General features: G+C 49.2%; 1 protein-coding gene and 1 pseudogene across 1 annotated transcript in view; one reads left to right on the forward strand and one right to left on the reverse strand.

Annotated features, from left to right (window-relative positions):
* Positions 1-2,596: 2,596 nt before the first annotated feature.
* Positions 2,597-18,388, reverse strand: part of CCNJL (cyclin J-like) — a 59,526-nt gene continuing 43,734 nt past the window's right edge. Inside the window, exons 4-6 of the mRNA XM_011947703.1 lie at positions 10,507-10,809; positions 6,482-6,641; positions 2,597-4,741 (exon numbers count right to left, since the gene is read on the reverse strand). Coding sequence (XP_011803093.1) covers positions 4,321-4,741; positions 6,482-6,641; positions 10,507-10,809 — 884 coding nt within the window. The 3' untranslated portion in view covers positions 2,597-4,320. The remainder of the gene's footprint in view (positions 4,742-6,481; positions 6,642-10,506; positions 10,810-18,388) is intronic.
* On the forward strand, positions 9,327-9,662 carry LOC105515789 (annotated as a pseudogene).

Here is an 18,388-nt window from a genome sequence, read left to right on the forward strand (position 1 = left end):
AATATAAATTGGGTTAGGTGGGAAAAATAATTTAAAAAGTTGGAAAAAGTTCTGTTATGTTGACATGCTTAAATATTGGTATATTAAGTATTCTTTCATCAGCATTTCATATTTACTGGCAAATACAGGTAATTTCTGTATACTTTGAGGTAATTCTGTTAAATTCATATAGATGTCAGAAAATACTTTTCAAAATAAACTCGACTGGGTGTAGTGGCTTATACCTGTAATCTCAGCACTTTGGGAGGCCATGGCAGTCAGACTGCTTGAGCTCCAGAGTCTGAGACCAGCCTGGGCAATGTGGTGAAGCCTCATCTCTACAAAAAATACCAAAATTAGCTGGGTATGGTGACAGGTGCCTGTAGTCCCAGCTACTCAGGAGGCTGAGGTGGGAGGATCCCTTGAGCCCAGAAGGTCAAGGCTGCAGTGAGCTGTGGCTGTGCCACTGCACTCTGGCCTGGGCCACAGAACGAGACCCTGTCTCAAAATAATAATAATAATAATTAAAAATTTAAAAAATCAAAATAAACTGGGGAGCTATAAAAATACAACTGAGATATAAAAAACAAAGAAATCATAAACCTGAATGACCAAGAAGCTTGCTAAAAGTGCAGATTCCAGGTCCCCACCCCTCCTAGAGAAGGCTCCAGGTCATTCCGCAGCTTGCTCAGGCTTGAAAACCTCTGAATTTAACCCGATGCCAGCCCTGGGAGGAACTTTAAGGCTGTCTTTGTGCTTTGTAAAGCTTTCATAGCCATCCTCCAGCATAGGAACGAACACAATCTTTTTTTTTTTTTGAGGCAGAGTCTCGCTCTGTCGCCCAGGCTAGAGAGCAGTGGCACAATCTCGGCTCACTGCAAGCCCCGCCTCCCGGGTTCACACCATTCTCCTGCCTCAGCATCACGAGTAGCTGGGACTACAGGCGCCCGCCACTGTGCCCGGCTAATTTTTTGTATTTTTAGTAGAGACGGGGTTTCACCGTGGTCTCGATCTCCTGACCTTGTGATCCGCCCGCCTCGGCCACCCAAAGTGCTGGGATTACAGGCGTGAGCCACCGCGCCCGGCCGCGAACACAGTCTTACATGGAGCGCCCAAGGGTGGAAGAAAGACAAGTGGCACAGCCTCCCCACCACCCCAAGAGCTCAGACCCATCCACCAACTTGACCATCTCCATAGTAACGGATGTGGAAATGGAAGCCCAAAGAGGGGGGGATGTGTCCAAAGTAAAGTGGTGCTCTTGGTAAACCCAAGACTTGCCTTGTCTCTGAATCCCCAAAACCTAGAGCTTACTGCCTCGCCTGGCCTTGCACAAGGCAGGTGGTGAGCACTGCCCTCAGCCCCCGCCTTGGCGGTGTCAAACACACTCCTGGGTCTGGGCTGCAGCCTCAGGCCCTGAGCTCATCTTCCCTTTCCTCCCTTAATTGTCTAATCCAAGGCAGCTGCACTTAGCAAATGTCTCAGCCCCACAGTGACGCCAGCTCTCCAGGGTGGTTCTCCTGCTGGAACCTGGGTAGGTAGAGGGCAAGACAGAAGTCTCGAGTGAGACTCCCTTCAAGGAGGTGTGCGAATCTGACATTTTTCATAATAGCTGATGCTATATCCCATCAATTCTACATTTACATATTTTGACATTTAATGCTTCTGAAATAAGAATGCAACATATAATCAATGGTATCTTGAAAACTGCCTGATGATTTAGTTTTCTAAAAAGTCTTAGTGCATAAAACAATAGTGCATCTTACAAAAAGCTGGTCTTATGCTTGAAGAAACATAATTGTCTCCTTTTTTGGAGGTACTGGCCTTGATGTACATTATGTTACTTAATCCTCTTGAGAACCCTATGAGGCAAGGTCTGTTATCACTCCCATTTTAACAGGTGAGAAGACAGAGGCTCAGAGAGAGGTCGGGTCAACTGCCTTCCAGCAGCTGGTGAGTTGTGCCATTGTTAACTTTATGTGGCAGCTCGGCTAGGCTATGGTGCCTGTTGTCTGGCCAAGTACTAGTCTAGGTGTTGCTGTGAAGGTATTTTTTAGATGTGATTAACCTTTACAATCAGGTGACTTCAAGAAAAGCCTCCATAATGTGGGTGGGCCTCATCCAACTGGTAAAAGGTCATAAGAGCAAAGATTGCGGTTTTCTGGAGAATAAATTTTGCCTCAAGACTGTAACACAGAAATTATGCTTGAGTTTCCAGCCTGTGGGCCTGCCCTACAGATTTTGAACTCTACTGCAACATCAACTCTTACCTGAATTTCCATGCCCCAAATTTCTGGCATGCCCCAGAAATTTTAGACCACAGCCTCTGCAATCACAGCCAATTCCTTAAAATCAATCTCTCTCCATATATATCCTGTTGGTTTCTTTGGAAAAACCCTGAGATGGTGTTGGAGCTGGGGTGTCAAGCCTTACACACACCTCCGCTGGCCTCTGTGTGCCTAGGGAGGCCCAGCTCCCACTCAGAGGGCAGGACTCAGCTCCCCAGGTCTTATTGCTGCCCCCAACATTCCACCCCCTATTATAGGGAGATGCCCACCAGGGCTGATCTGAGAGAGGGAAGGAGGGGCCGGCCCAAGAGGGGATGCCTAGGACAAGAGGCGAGAGACCAAGAGCAGGTGATGTGTTTATTGTGGGACACCTCTTTCTGGGTGCCACGCTGGCTGTGAGGGAACCCTCACGATCCCCAGGCCCCAGAACAGACAGACGCAAGAACTTGAATCCAAACTGCTTGCACATAAATAGAAGGGAGGTTGGCAAAGGAAAAAAAGAAAAACAACAAACAAACGTGCAGTCTCCTATGCTAGTGTGACACGGTGGCAGAGTCTTATCCACACCCCGTCTCTTTTCTTACTGTCTCCACGCTGAGATTTTCATTTGCTCTGGAAAGATTCACCATCTTCAGATCTGACTCAGCAGCATGCAGCTGTCTTCCTGGCAGCCCCAGGCACAGTCTCCAGGACTGGCAAGGGGCTAAGAAAACCAAGACAGGTATTCCTCAAACAAAACAAAAATTGCTACCACGGTCCTTTGCATCTCCCAGTTCTGATGGGTGAACGATGCGTCCCCCAACCCCGAACTAAACCAAAGAACATGCTAAGCGCAAGCTGCGAGTCAGAATAAAAAACATATTGCACATGGTTACAAGAGTCTTCCTGAGAGCCCTCTCATTGCAGATCCCTAAATACTGGCTTTTGATCCAACCAGTCACTTGCCTATCAACGGTGGTATAACATGCCATGTACATCCCACACCCCAAATCCAGTGGGAGTAAGCAAATCTTCCACATTGCTATCCTTCGCTATCAGCCACACTCAAAGCCGAGACTGGGTTAAACTCATGCACTGTAAGTATGTGGTGGAGAGAGGTGGGAATTGTTGAAATCTTTGTCTTCCTTTCAACGAGCTTCTCCCTCCCTGGGTAGTCATTAAAGTTCTAGAGGTGAACACAGCCTCCAAGACGTGGAATCTTCTGGAACCGAGAGCTGGGAAAGTGGTTCTCTCCAACCATACGCTTTCGAAAAGGAAGCTCTGTGGTTACCTGCCGGTCCGTCACAAGTTGGGTTCAAACTCGGGTTCCAACTTAACAGCCCTCATGTGGGACAGGCAGTGTGGCAATTAGATTTGTTTTTTTCTCCAAAGGAATTTTCAAGTATCACCAAATCCCTGATACAGTGTGTAAACAAGACATCTTACGGAACAGAAAGCGAGATCACTTCGGGAAGCAGCAGCACATGAAATATCTAAAAGGCTGAAAATGGTTTTAGGTTCAAAAACAAAGGCAAGACAGCCACCCACTGTGCCTCGCAAGGCAAATGCTCAGGCATACACACAAACTTAGGCCCCTCTGCTCGGAGCCAGGGAAAGAAAAGCATCCAATACGGCACCCTCCGGGGCTGCTGAGAACACGCCAGGCTGCCCCTCCTTTTTCAGTGGTGTAGCTGCCATCAGCAAAGAGTAGAGAAGTCTTTAATGCTCAAAACTGGACATGCTTGAGATCAGTGGTCTGTGTCCAGTTCCCACTCTCCTGGCCTCTTACCAAGTCTTTCTTGATTCACTGGCCCCTGCGTGGGGGGATGGCCACCAAGCCATCCTTTTGTACCCCAGTCACACGTGGCAGATGTTTCTCAGAGGAATGCTCTCGGGTGAGGTATGTTATTGAATGTTTTGCTCTGGGTCAGGTTTATTTGAAAGGAGCACAGACCCTCCACATTCCAAGGCTCTTCAGGGATGGCCTTCTGCTGCCTCACTTGGTTGAGCTCTCCTCTTCAGTGTCCTCTTCCTCTGCCCAGATCTCCAAGGCTTCCTCGTGAGGTCTGGAGGTGGCCTATCTGTCAAAGCAGCCAGTGGGGAACATGTGGTTCCCACTGAAGTAGCTGCTTCCATAGGTAGTGGCGAGGCAGTGCCTGGGCTCAGCTGCAATGGCCACCTGCATGCTAAGGGATGCAGGGATGGGCATGGGACACATATCCAGGGGCTGGAGAGGGGGGTACGGGGTGTGGAGGGATGAGCCTGTGCTCCCCGAGAGCAGGTTCCCTGAATGGTGGGCCTGCAAGGAGTCCCGATAGGCCAAGCATAGGTCCTGCACGGGGGTCTGGAACTGTGCCAGGGTGGTCGCTGGCTGGCCGAGGGCCGGGTAGGCTGGTGGCTGGAACAGCACTTGGGTGGGGGTGGGGGGTGTGCCGGGCACCATCGCCAAGGCCTGGCTCTTGACGGCTACGGCATCCTTGAGGACGTTGTCATACACTCTGAAACAAGAACCTGGGTGAGAACTGGAGGCCAAAAGCTACCAGATGCCTGTGTGTGTCTCTACCTGCCTTGCTAAGTGGGACTGGAAGAGATGCCGTGTGCCCTGTGTCCACCGGGCCTTACCTGGCTGTGCTCACTGTGTGTGGCACTGCTCCAGCTGTTCACCAACTAGATTCAGGCCTTGGCTCTCAGCTTGGATCTGCTTCCTACAGAAAACTTCTTCTGGCCCCTCCAGACTAGACTGGCTATCCCTGCAGCCCCACGCTGATTCTCTCCAGTCAATACCCCAGAGAGTAACCTGCTCCAGAGGGTAACTTCTAGTTACCTGGCTGCCAGGAGGATCACGCCTGCTTGTGCTCACCAATATATTCCCTGCCCCTGGCACTGGAGTGTTCCTGGGGCCTGCATGAACCCAATCTCTGCTTTCCAGGCAATTCTGGGCCAGCTCCGTCCCCAGCGGGGTCACTCCTTAGCTAGCTGATCCCAACCAAATTGACCCCTGAGGCCTAGGATTTTTCACCTGAAAAGGGGGCTGGAACAGAGACTTTTGCCATCTCAAAAAAAGCTTCCCATGTAGCTTTTTGGGAAAACAAAACAATTAGAGGCTTATATAAGGCACGCACCGACACTGAGACCAGGATTTGGGGACCTTCTCAAAAACACAAATTTTAAAACAAGGTCTAGGGAGTGGAACTGACTTTTCAGAGGAATGAGATAAAGGCAGCCACCAGCAAAGCTTCCCACATCGGGGAAGGCTCTCTTCAGGGGTCTAAGGGCTTCTGCTTTGCCCACACGGCCCACCAGTCAGTTAGGCCAGCACCCAGGATACGCGGTGCCTGGCAGGTGGAAGGGGAACTGGACAGTGTGTGCCTACTGGGAATGGCTCTGTCCTGTCTGCCTTGCTCCCTGCAGTGACTGGGGCACGTTTGCCTCCAATGTCAGTTTCAGGGTGTTAGGCCCATGATGCCTTTAAATATCTTCTCTGACACACTGAACATTTCCTCCCCGAGATTCCCTGTGGCGCTTAGAGGAAGTCACTCGGAGCTTACCTGGTTAAGAGGTCAGCTTTGTGACCATGTCTGAGAAAAGTAGCTTATAATGGAAGTCCTTCAATGTGATTATCTATAAGATTACACTGGGACTTAGATCAAATAGCCTAGACATTTAAAGGTGCAAACAACCCTCTTCTCCCTTGATGCCTGACTTTAAAGATGTAAACCCAGCCGGGTGCGGTGGCTCACACCTGTAATCTCAGCACTTTGGGAGGCCGAGATGGGTGGATCATGAGGTCAGGAGTTCAAGACCAGCCTGACCAACATGGTGAAACCCCATCTCTACTAAAAATACAAAAATTAGCTGGGCTTGGTGGTGCATGACTGTAATCCCAGCTACTCAGGAGGCTGAGGCAAGAGAATTGCTTGAACCTGGGCGGCGGAGGTTGCAGTGAGCCGAGATCATGCCACTGCATGCCAGCCTGGGCAACAGAGTGAGACTCTATAAATAAATAAATAAATAAATAAAAATAAAAAGCAAACCTGAAGCTATCCAAAATAGGAAGAACTGGTTCTTGAAACCCCACTTCTACCAGAAGTCACCATGGCCCACTTTCCCTGAGACCCTGTAGCTGGAAGAACCACCACAAGCTCCAGACTCAGGAAACAGCCTGTGGCCTGAGGCAGGCCTCAAGGCAAGAGGAACCTCACTATTTCAGAAGCACAGGATTCAGGGGAGAAACTTACACCAGCAGGATTTCAATACATGTGCTGAGGTGTTCCAGGGAATAGCTTGAGATCCGCTGCAGGTCTCTGGTCCAGTAGGGAGAAAGCTGCAGGCAAATCCTGGAGGCCCCAACACAGGCTGCAGCGACCACAGAAGGCTGGAATTTGTAGAATACGTGATCTGAAAGAAAGCCACGGAGGGAGTCAGCATCCAAATCCTCCCCTTGAAACCCCAGGCCCACCCTGAGAATGGATGGACAAATGAATCATTTTCAAGGCTGTTTATCGCCACCCTATAAATAGGATGGAAAATTAGAAACTGTGAAGTTCCATTTTTGAATCTTAACGTTGGCTCTTGGTTTGGGATTTCTTTTTTGCTGAGACAGGGTCTCACTCTGTCGCCTAGGCTGGAGTGCAGTGGCGAGATCACGGCTCACTGCAGCCTCAACTTCCCGGGCCCAAGAGATCCTACTACCTCAGCCTCTTGAGGAGCTGGGACTACAGGTGGGCACAAACACATCTGGCTAATTTTTGTATTTTTTTGAGAGACAGGGTTTCAGCACGTAGTCCAGGCTGGTATTGAACTCCTGAGTTCAAGCAATCCTCCTGCCGCAGCCTCCCAAAGTGCTGGGATTACAGGTGTGAGCCACCAAACTCCCAAAGTGCTGGGATTACAGGCGTGTGACCAGTCTGGGATTTCTGACAGCAGCCTAGAATAGTGTTTTCAGAATACTGTCCACGGCTCCCAGGGAGGAGCAAGGAGCTTGCTGATGTTCTACAAACAGAACTGTAAAACATTTGTTCTTTCTTTGGTTATTATGAGAGAATGACACACTATTTCAAAGGCTTCCGTTTTGGGGTATGACTAAAAGCTACTTATTAATTGTAACAATGCCTGGCCCATAGTAGGCACTCAGTGAAAACCTACTGAATGAATGGTGGTAAGACTTTGATATTTATAACTAAAATTGGCGCTTAGGTTAACTGAGGAATCTTAATGTCCAACTAAGATACCTGGCCACAAGGCAAGGCTGGTACTAAATATGTGCAAAGGCAAAGAGTTGAAATTTCTACAGTTTTCCTGAATGCCACTGGATTTTCAGTTTATTACTACGTTATCTTAAATTGTTCATGATTTCTGCTGGGAGCAGTGGCTCACACCTGTAATCCCAGCACTTTGGGAGGCCAAGGCAGGCGGATCACGAGGTCAGGAGTTCGAGACCAGACTGGCCAACACGGTGAAATCCTGTCTCTACTAAAGATACAAAAAATTAGCCAGGCATGGTGGCGGGCGCCTGTAATCCCAGCTACTTGGGAGGCTGAGGCAGGAGAATGGCTTGAACCTGGGAGGCGGAGGTTGCAGTGAGCTGAGATCGTGTCATTGCACTCCAGGCTGGGTGACAGGGCACAACTTCATCTCAAAAAAAACCTTTTTTTTCATGATTTTCAATTACTTCCACTTTTGCCTTTTAAAGATCAGTTTATAGGGCAGCTAAACAACAACAACAAATTTTAAAAATAAGGTTATCAGTCAGGGTGGTAATACGGTGATAGAAACAATCATTCAGTCAGACTCCCCAGGTTCAAATCCTAGCAATGAGCAGGACATAGTAGCCCTCGCCTGTAATCCCAGGAGTCTGAGACCAGCCTGAGCAACATGGTGAGATCCTGCCTCTAAAAAATTTTTAAAAATCGGCTGGACACGGTGGTTCACACCTGTAATCCCAGCACTTTGGGAGGCCGAGACGGGCGGATCATGAGGTCAGGAGATCGAGACCAACCTGGCTAACACGGTGAAACCTCGTCTCTACTAAAAAAATACAAAAAACTAGCCAGGCGTGGTGGCGGGCACCTGTAGTTCCCAGCCACTCTGGAGGCTGAGGCAAGAGAATGGCGTGAACCCGGGAGGCGGAGCTTGCAGTGAGCCCAGATTGTGCCACTGCACTCCAGCCTGGACGACAGAGCAAGATTCCACCTCCAAAAAGAAAAAAAAAAAAATTTAAAAAATCCTAGCAATAACCTTGGGTAAGTTACAGCATCAGTTTCCTCTTCTGTAAAATATGATTAATGGAGGTGATTTTGGTGTGAGGTTGCTGTGAGGTTCAAATGAGATAACGAGCACTGAAGCAAGACACCGGGCATGCAGTAAATGCTCAGTTAATGCTTGGGATCACAATCACTGAATTTTTTTTTTTTTTGAGACGTTTCGCTCTGTCGCCCAGGCTGGAGTGCACTGGCAGGATCTCGGCTCACTGCAAGCTCCATCTCCCGGGTTCATGTCATTCTCCTGCCTCAGCCTCCTGAGTGGCTGGGACTACAGGCGCCCGCCACCACACCTGGCTAGTTTTTTGTATTTTTTTAGTAGAGACGAGGTTTCACCGTGTTAGCCAGGATGGTCTCCATCTCCTGACCTCACGATCTGCCAGTCTCGGCCTCCCAAAGTGCTGGGATTACAGGCTTGAGATTTTTTCTTTTTTAGATGGAGTCTTGTTCTTGTCGCCCAGGCTGGAGTTTAATGGCACAGTCTCGGCTCAATGCAACCTCCACCTCCCGGGTTCAAGCGATTCTCCTGCCTCAGCCTCCCAAGTAGCTGGGACTATAGGCACCCACCACCATGCCTGGCTAATTTTTGTATTTTAGTAGAGACAGGGTTTCACTATGTTGGCCAGGCTGGTCTTGAACTCCTGACCTCAGGTGATCTGCTCGCCTCAGCCTCCCAAATTGCTGGAATTATAGGCGTGAGCCACTGTGCCCAGTCCAATCATTGATCTGGATACTGATGCCCATTTTAGTTTGTGGTAGGTTATGGGATGGTTGTATCAGCAGTATTTTTTTGTTTTTTTAAGACGGAGTCTCACTGGTCAAAATGGCTGGCACGAAGGCTGCTGCAGCATCAGGCAAGTGGCTGGATGGTATTCGAAAATGGTATTACAATGCTGCAGGATTCAATAAACTGGGGTTAATGAGAGATGACACAATATACGAGAAAGAAGATGTAAAAGAAGCCATAAGAAGGCTTCCTGAGAACGTTTATAATGACAGGATGTTTTACATGTAGAGAGCACTGGACCTGACCATGAAGCATCAGATCTTGCCTAAAGAGCAGTGGACCAAATACGAAGAGAAAAATTTCTACCTTGAACTGTATCTGAAAGAGGTTACTTGGGAAAGAAAAGAAAGAGAAGAATGGGCAAAGAGGTAATCATGTAACTGAAGTCTGTGGATGCAGCTCTTATGAAGATGGTTAAACTTGAAACAATCTTAAGAATTATTTGGTCTACAGATATTTTACTTTAAATAAATGTCTACTGTAAAAAACAAAAAAAAAAGATGGAGTCTTGCTCTGTCGCCAGGTTGGAGTGCAGTGGCGCAATCTCCGCTCACTGCAATCTCTGCCTCCTGAGTTCAAGCAATTCCCCTGCCTCAGCCTCCCAAATAGCTGGGAATACAGGCACGCACCACCACACCTGGTCAATTTTTTGTATTCTAGTAGAGACGGAGTTTCCCCATGTTGGCCAGGATGGTCTCAATCTCCTGATCCGCCCACCTCAGCCTCCCATTACAGGAGTGAGCTACCGCACCTGGCTGTATCAGCAGTGTTTTTGACCCAGTTAACATCTAGATTTTAAAACACTGGGAAGAGCGAGTTTCAAGTAAGTTTCAAGTAACAGGGTAACTTTTATTGCTACATGCTATCTATATGATGGCAGTATTTGAGAATAACCGATCTGCAAATCTGTGCTATGTAATTCATTTGCAATGTTCCCAGTTACTGTAAGAAAAATTACCAGGTGATCTGTAAGTTTCTAGATTTCCAGCTGCCTGTACATAAGTTGCTATTTCTCTTTTACGTGTTACTGGTAACACACTGGGCTAATCCTTGCCCTTTCTTTGCTTATCGCCGGCAAAGTAAGAGTGATTTGGGTGCACAGGCCCCAGTGAGAAGGCCTGATCTCGATGGACATGCCTTTGAGAGCCGCCTGACCTTGACCCCTGGGTGGGTGGGGAAGGGGTGGGAGGTCCTGCCATTGGGTCCCAGCTGTCACCTTGCAGGGTGACCTCTAGGAAGTAATGGGCATACTCCTTGAGGCATTCTTTGGTCTTGTGGGGGCAGGTGGTGGGCCAGGTGTGGCAGTGGTGGTCCTTCTGGCTGACGGAGGCCAAGAGGTAGTAGTCCAGGAAGTGGGCAGGCGTGGGCAGGCAGAGGTTCCAGCTGAAGGCCTCCAGGAGCAGCAGCTCTGTGCTGAGCAGCTCCTTCTTGGTGAGGGTGAAGTTCTGGCTGCTCAGGATCCTCGTGCTGTTTATTTGCTCCAACTTGGGGACATGGTCTTCCCGATCCTCGAACTTACCTGTGGGGGAGCAGGGGAAGCAGGGGTTACTGGAAGACATTTACCTGCACCCAGAAAGCTAACAGCCCACCTTGCAGTGCCTGGACAGTGCTGGCAAAGACGACAGAAAGCAGACAGGCCGGACTGAGGAGGAATAAGAGCACTCATTCCAGATCTGCCAAACGTAGGCTTGAATCTGCAAGCCATCACTTCCCACTGGGGGATCACGGTTAGGTGTCTCAGCCTCTCTGTGACTCAGCTTCCTCATCTGTAAGATGGAACCTATACTTCGTAAGGCTTCTGTTAGAGTCAAAGGGAAAATGCACACCAAATGCTCAGACCAGCCTCTGGAACACAGAAAGCAGGTGACAGTGGTCAGCAGCAGCCAGGGGCTGGGGGAATAAGGTGCTCTCTCTGCTCTCCATCTGGCCCTAACCAATCCAACCTCCCGGCTAGAGTCAGCATGGCCGTGCAAACCCGGCCCTGTCCCTCCACGGGTAGAAAAGCTCTTCAATGGCTTCCCGCTATCCTTGCTGTTGAATTCGAACTGTGTAAACAGGGTCTTAGTTTGGGTTCCCTCTGGTTTCCAGGTCTTGGAAAGTGAGCCCAGGAAAGCTCGGTAGGTGGGGGAAGAGAACAGGAAAGGGAAGAAAGCCCAAAAGGACACAAGGGAGTCACCACTGTGGACAACCCGAGCTTAATCCTACTGAGGAATTCTGAGAAACAGCCTAAGACAGGCCTCAGGTTATCCCAATCACGGGTTAAAGAGCAGAGGCATTTACATAGCAACCCCTGGCAGTCATCAGTTATGGATGCTCTGAGGGGACAATGTGGGGTCCTTGTGCCCTAAGGGTCAAGAGTCAGGGGCTGGTGAGGGGCATGACAGCTTCCACCGTGTGAGGCTCTGCAGAGTGTGGGCCTCTTCAGCCTCAATGTTCCTCACGCTGGGGAAACCACCCCACAGGTGGCCGTGGACCCCGTCCCTGGCAGTTCTTGCCTATAAACCTTCATCGACACAGCCCCCCGGGCCTGGAGCACCCTTCCCCATCCCCTCCTCACTCAGCCAACCCTGACATGTCCTTCACCTCGAGTCCCCGCCTCTCAGAAGTCATCCTCCACACCAATACTGTACGACTCCCACATCAGGTGGTGAGGCCTTCAAGGGCCTGGCCTTGGTCTGATCACCCGTGACCCAAAGCCAGCCTCATGGGGTGTGGAGCTACCACTAAGCAAATGCCAAAAGAGGCAGTGGGGCGACCCAGCTGACCTCAAAGCACACCTCAGTGCTCACGAAGGGAACGGCAAACAACACACGCACGCACCTGCTCCCAGCCGCAGGCGCCTGTGACCCAGTTCCCATCTCTCATGCTGCTTAGGGGAGATAAGGAAGGAACCACCCCAGCAGATACAACACACTCCCGAGGACGGCTCAAAAGACGTCACTGCAGAATCAATCAACTGTGTCTCGGCAGGCCAGGGTCGCTCCCTTCTCGGCAAACCTTGCAGCAGCCCACTCAGTGGGTAACGATGACCTGACACAAAGCTCTGGTCTTTGATGCAGAGGAGTGGAAATGTATGAGACAGTGAAGGGCAGAGGCACTACCAGCCCCGCACCATGCACTTTACAGCAAGCCCACACTCCATCTGCAGCCCAGTCGCTCAGCCTGCAATGGTGCTGTGTCCGAAGTACACACTTTCTTGTCTTGCACACAAGAGCTACTCAGCCAGGCCAATGCGAGGTCAAAGCTTCCCAGAGAGGAAGAGCCTCCTGCATGGCTGGAAATTCCAGGGTTGAGGCTCTGGCCGACTGGCTCTATTGGCTTCGGCAGCGCCGCCTGTCCCCACCCCCCAACACTCCCTCTCCAAGCACAGGATCCAGCCACGTGGGACTCCGACCCCTCCCCGGGCTGGGAATGCTCTTCCCCTCACCTCCCTTATCTGTGTCCTCCAGAGCTCAGTTTAGAGACCTCCAGGTATTAAAGGGACTTCTACACTCAGATTATTTGCTTAACATCCAATTATTAATATTAATGGCTGGCATCTGACTGTAAGCCTCGTAAGAACTGGGAACTGAGTCCGAACCATTTGCTGCTGTGCCGGCAGTTCTCAGCACATGCCTGACACATAGCAGGTACCCAGTAAATATTTGTTAAATGAATGAACAGTCCTCTCAGGAAAGAGATATTTTAGGCCATTTGAATTTTTCTCTGATGATCTTGTATTTCCCAGTTTTTTCTCCAATGATCATGTATTCTTTGTGCAGTTTTTAAAAGGAAGAATTTTATTTATTTATTTTTTCCAACAGCTTCCCTGAATCTTGTGCTGAGCCAGCCTTGGTTGCATGCACTCAATAGAAACGAGCTCTCTTTCCCTCCCCAGAGCAGGAGGTGGCGAGGTGCAGGTGCACTGTACTGGGGTGGCACTAAGACCCTTGCACAGCACTGCTGGCAGCCAGCAATCTCTTAGAACTGACAGATGTGCTCAGTCAGATTAGTTTCCTCCTCCCCTCCCTGCTTTTCAAACCTTTCAGAGCTCTGCTACCAGGCCCAAGAGGATTATCCTCCAATGGAAGGCACCAAGGATTACTGCGGAATCTGATTTCACCTGCTCCCTCTGCTCCCTGGGGACGCACCACACGGCAGGCCACAGCCAGGCAGAGCTGGGTCTGAATCCTCAGGAGTTTGCTCTGGACCCACAAGCACTAAACTCTACAGGCTGTTTATTTGCTTATGATGTAGGACCACGTCCCACGTGAAGACAAAATGGAGCTGCAGAACGGAAAGTGCTTCACAAGCCCCCGGTACACAGAATGGGCTGTGCTTCCAGCTGGCCACGCACTGGCTCCTGGCAGGAACCTTCTAGGTAGGTTCTTTACAATCCTCAGAGGCTCAGAGAAGAAGCTGATGGGAGAACTCAGCTTCTACACCCAGAAGCAGACTTCAGAGCCCCTGCTTTAACTGCTGGCCAGGCCAAGCCCAGGTTAGCGACTATCCCCTAGCACAACACATTTCGCAGCCAGAAAAGATTTTATGAGTTTCCTGATGCTGCACGTGCCTGGCAGACATTTCCTCCCCTCCTCCCAGGACTGTGAGTGGGGCTGGCCCGTTGTCCCCAGCGCTGCCACCCCCAAGCACTGTTACTCAGCTGCTTTCTCCTTATCAACAAACTGCACAGGCAACAGATGCCTAGAAGACTTCAGGCGAGTCCCCTGGGAAAGGCTGGGAACAGAATTCTGAGTCTTTCTAAGCCAGACAACAGCCACGGATTCTCCGACTCCTTTGATGCACTTTTGATTCTGAAAATTTTCAAATCAGAGAAAAGATGAAAGAGAACAATGAACACATAAGACCCTTCACCAGACTCTGCCCTTGCTGACCCTGATCCGTGTGTGCTCTGTCTAGGTGTATTCTGTCTGTAAATACTGGTTTTGTTGGACCATTTCTAGTCAAGTTGCAGACATGACATGCCACCCCTGAACACTTCAGCATCTGTTCCTGAGGTCATTTTCCTACAAATTGTAATGCTTATTAGCATTTCTAAGACATGAACATTAATGCAATCACATTTTCTAACATTCAGTCCACATCTGACTTTCTCCAGGGGCCCTAAAAATGCCTTTTATAACCTTTGTTTTGTGTTTTTGGATCCAGAATCCAAACTAGGTTCACACACGGAGTCTATGATCGCTGAAGTCCCCTTGTTTCGTTTGTTTTTCATGACACTGACTCTGGGAGAATCTAGGCCAGTTGTCTTGTAAAATGCTCCACATTCTGGATCTGTCTGATTGTTTCCTCACAATTAGATGCAGGTCAAACAGTACAGGCAAGAAAATGACAGAGACTGTTCTGTCCTCACCCACTGGACCACAGCAGGAGTCCTAGGCAATGTCACTTTGTACCGGCCTACGTTAGATCAATTGATTAAGGTGGTGACACAAGACCGCTCCAGTTCAAGGTACCGGCTTCCCTGGGAAATTAATAAGTAATCTGTGAGGGGACACTGTGAATATCCTGTTTCTCAAAAATCTTTAGCTCAATGGCTTTACATCCATGGATGATCCTTTTCCGAGTAAATTATTATACTGGGGGTTGGTGGTTGAAAAGGAAGTTTCAAAAATCCTATCATTCCATCTACATTTTTCTTTTTTGATGTTCATATTGTCCTAAATTGGAAGAGCAGGAGCCCTATCAACCTCTTTTTTTTTTGAGACAGGGTCTCACTCCTGTCGCACAGGCTAGAGTGCAAGTGGCTCAATCTCGGCTCACCGTATCTTCAACTTTCTAGACTCAGGTGACCCTCCCACCTCAGCCTCCTGAGTAGCTAGGTATACAGGCACACGCCACCACGCCTGGCCAATTTTTGTATCTTCAGTAGAGCCCAGACTGGTCGAATTCCTGGGCTCAAGTGATCTGCCCGCCCCGGCCTCCCAAAGTGTTGGGATTACAGGCATTAGTGACTGCGCCTGGTCACTATCAACATACTTAAAAGATTAAAAAGCATTCTAAACCTACAGAAGTACTTCCTCTGGCTCTCAGAGGCCAGGCAGATGCACTTGTACCCTTAGTGTTGGTGGTGCTGGTGGTGCCTGTAAGTGATGCCTCTTATGTGCCTTCCTTTCTGCACCTGGCTGGCTGATTCCTGACACCACTTCCTGAGGCTGGCACACAGAGCTCCTGGGCAATTCGTGGCAGGTGAGGATGACCATGCGTCCATCCATGTGGCCTACATGCTTAACCACAGATGAGGCCATGGTGGCAAGATGCTATGGATCCAGCTTACAGACCAGCTTTTTGTTTTTTTATTTTTGAATTAGAAAAAACTTGTGAGAACACATAATACAAAGTTTACCATTTTTCACTGCACAGTTCAGTGGCATTATACAGACATTCACAATGATGGGCAGCCATCACCACCATCCCTCTCCAGAAAGTTTTTCATCTTGCTGAAACTCTGTCCCCATTAAACAATCATCCGTAGGTCCCCCCACTCCCAAGTCCTTGGCAACCACATTCTACTTTCTTTCTCTATGAAGGTGACCACTCTGAAGACTGGCTTATCTTCCACCTACTGTCCTGGCAATCAAGCCTCAAGGTAGACCAAACAGGATTCCTGACTTTTCTGAATTAGCGCCAAGATGAGCAATATTTTTAATTGCTTAAAAAGCCATTTTATTTTAGAAAATTTTAAATATACATAAAGAGACAGAGAAACGTTATTATAATGAAGTCCCTTGAATGTTATTACCCGGTTCCAACAATCATTAACATTTACACTGCCTTTAAAAAAAACCGAAAACTTACACAAAAAGGTAACCAGCACAGAACAAGATTCTGTAAAAATTCAGCATTGCCTCATTCCTGTGGCCCAGGCCCGAGTGTGGCCCATCCCCAACTAGACAGACTGTGTTCTGCACTATGCCCCATGAATTCCCCCAAAAGTCCTTCACGCCTCAGAAGATGCCTACTGACGGACCCATTCAGGGCTACCTGGTGCACTGCACATTCAGGTGCTTAACCCAGGCTCAGAGATGAGGCCAAAGTTTCCTGGCTAAAGAGAAACAGGTTTGAAAGCCACAGCTGGCTACTTTTCTTCCCTAAAGAAATGCAATGCCAGCCAGGCGTGGCGGCTCACACCTGTAATCCCAGCACTTTGGGAGGCCACAGTGGGTGGATCACGAGGTCAGAAGTTCAAGACCAGCCTGTCCAATATAGTGAAACCCCGTCTCTACTAAAAAAATAAAAAAATTACCCAGGTGTGGTGGTGTGTGTCCCAGCTACTCGGGAGGCTGAGGCAATCGCTTGAACCCGGGCGGCAAAGGTTGCAGTGAGCCAAGACCGCACCACTGCACTCCAGCCTGGGCAACAGAGTGAGACTCCATCTCAAAAAAGAGAGAGGAGAGAGAGAGAGAGAGACAGAGAAAGAGAGAAAGAGAGAGAGAGAGAGAGAGAAAGAAAGAAAGAGAGAGAGAAAGAAAGAAAGAAAGAAAGAAAGAAAGAAAGAAAGAAAGAAAGAAAGAAAGAAAGAAAGAAAGAAAGAAAGAGAAAAGAAAAGAAAAGAAAGAAAAGAAAAGAAAAGAAAAGAAAAAAGAAAAGAAAAGAGAAAGAAAAGAAAAGAAAGAAATGCAACGCCCCAGCCTGGCCAACATAGTGAAACACTGTCTCTACTAAAATACAAAAATCAGCTGGGTGTGGTGGTGCATGCCTGTAATCCCAGCTACTCAGGAGGCTGAGGCAGAACTGCTTGAACCCCGCGGAGGTTGCCGTGAGCCAAGATCGCACCGCTGCACTCTAGCCTGGGCGACAGAGCGAGACTCTGTCTGGTGGGGCGGGGCGGGGGGAAAGAAATGCAATGCCTTTAAAAACAGGCAAAGTTATTCCTCCACAAGAATGGCCACTCTCCTATTAAAATATCTCTTCCTCATTTTATCCCAGAATGAGAACCAGAATTTTATCAGAAGTTGAGACCCCATAGCTATCCCATGCCCCTCCAGCAGCCGCCAGCCTACCCTGCAGGTGCTGGTGATAAAGGAAAGATGGGGCTGACGGCTCAGAGGGATCAAGAACCGCCCAGTGGTGTCCAGGCCTTGCCTTTTCCCAGGTGGGGCCTGACATCTATCCTCCCAGGTGCCTGTGGGGAGTGCTATGCAGTCAGGTGGCAAGGACAGAAGAGGAAAGAGAAAGTTCTGGCTGAAAGGCTTTTTCCCAGCTTTGCAGCCTTTGCTGGCAAGGGAGGCGAGCATCCCAGGAGTGGAAGCCCAGGTAGGGCCAGACTCAATAGAGACCTTTCTGATGCTAATGCTTTTTTCCCTCAGATTCTTCCTTCCTGGAGGGGAGGGGAGAAAAGTAGCCCCAGAAAAGGCAGAACGTCTACCAGCTTTATTTATGGCCTTGGAGCGGTGTGAGGAGGGACAGCCAGGATTCTGGGGGAGGTCCCCACCAGAAACAGGCAGGAATGTCCTGGGGCAGAGGCAGGGCAGGGGCTCAAGTGCCACTTTCCCATTCTCACTCCTGGTATCATTTGTGTGATCTTGGGCAATCACCTGGAAACCCACACCTCACAGGGCAGTAGGGAGGGCGCAAGGAGTGTCCCAGGTAACAGGATGGGCATGTGGGAGGTGCTCTATAAATGATAGCAGCTGCTGTATTATTTATTGAACATGGTATTCTTTGCACTCCAGACCCGGGATCTTCTTAAGTCCTGTTAGCTAGACATATTTTCTTACAGGTTCTGAAAGGAGCTGAAAAAAGCTCAACAAAGGGCTCCCCTACCCTTACCCAACTCCACAGTCCAGGCTGTGCTGGAATGCATGGAGTGGACTAGAGTCGTTACAGCTTCCTTTCCCCAGGACTGTGACCTTGAACTCTGACCTCCTGCTGGTGATTTCCAGGCTCACAGTCAGGGAGGAAGAAAGGGGAGTGAGTGTTGCATCCAAGGCCTTTCCCAGATGCCCCCCTCCCCAGGGTGAGACTTTTCTCAGGTCACCCAGTTGGGTAGCAAGAGGCAGAGAATCCACTGGGTAGCAAGAGGCAGAGAATCCACACACCAGGATGTGATCTCTGGGAGGGCGGAGAGCTTCGTTCGGCACTTGATTCTCTGCTGC

The sequence above is a fragment of the Colobus angolensis genome, unplaced genomic scaffold, assembly GCF_000951035.1.
Source record: "Colobus angolensis palliatus isolate OR3802 unplaced genomic scaffold, Cang.pa_1.0 Scaffold27, whole genome shotgun sequence".
In the NCBI taxonomy this organism is placed as follows: domain Eukaryota; kingdom Metazoa; phylum Chordata; class Mammalia; order Primates; family Cercopithecidae; genus Colobus; species Colobus angolensis.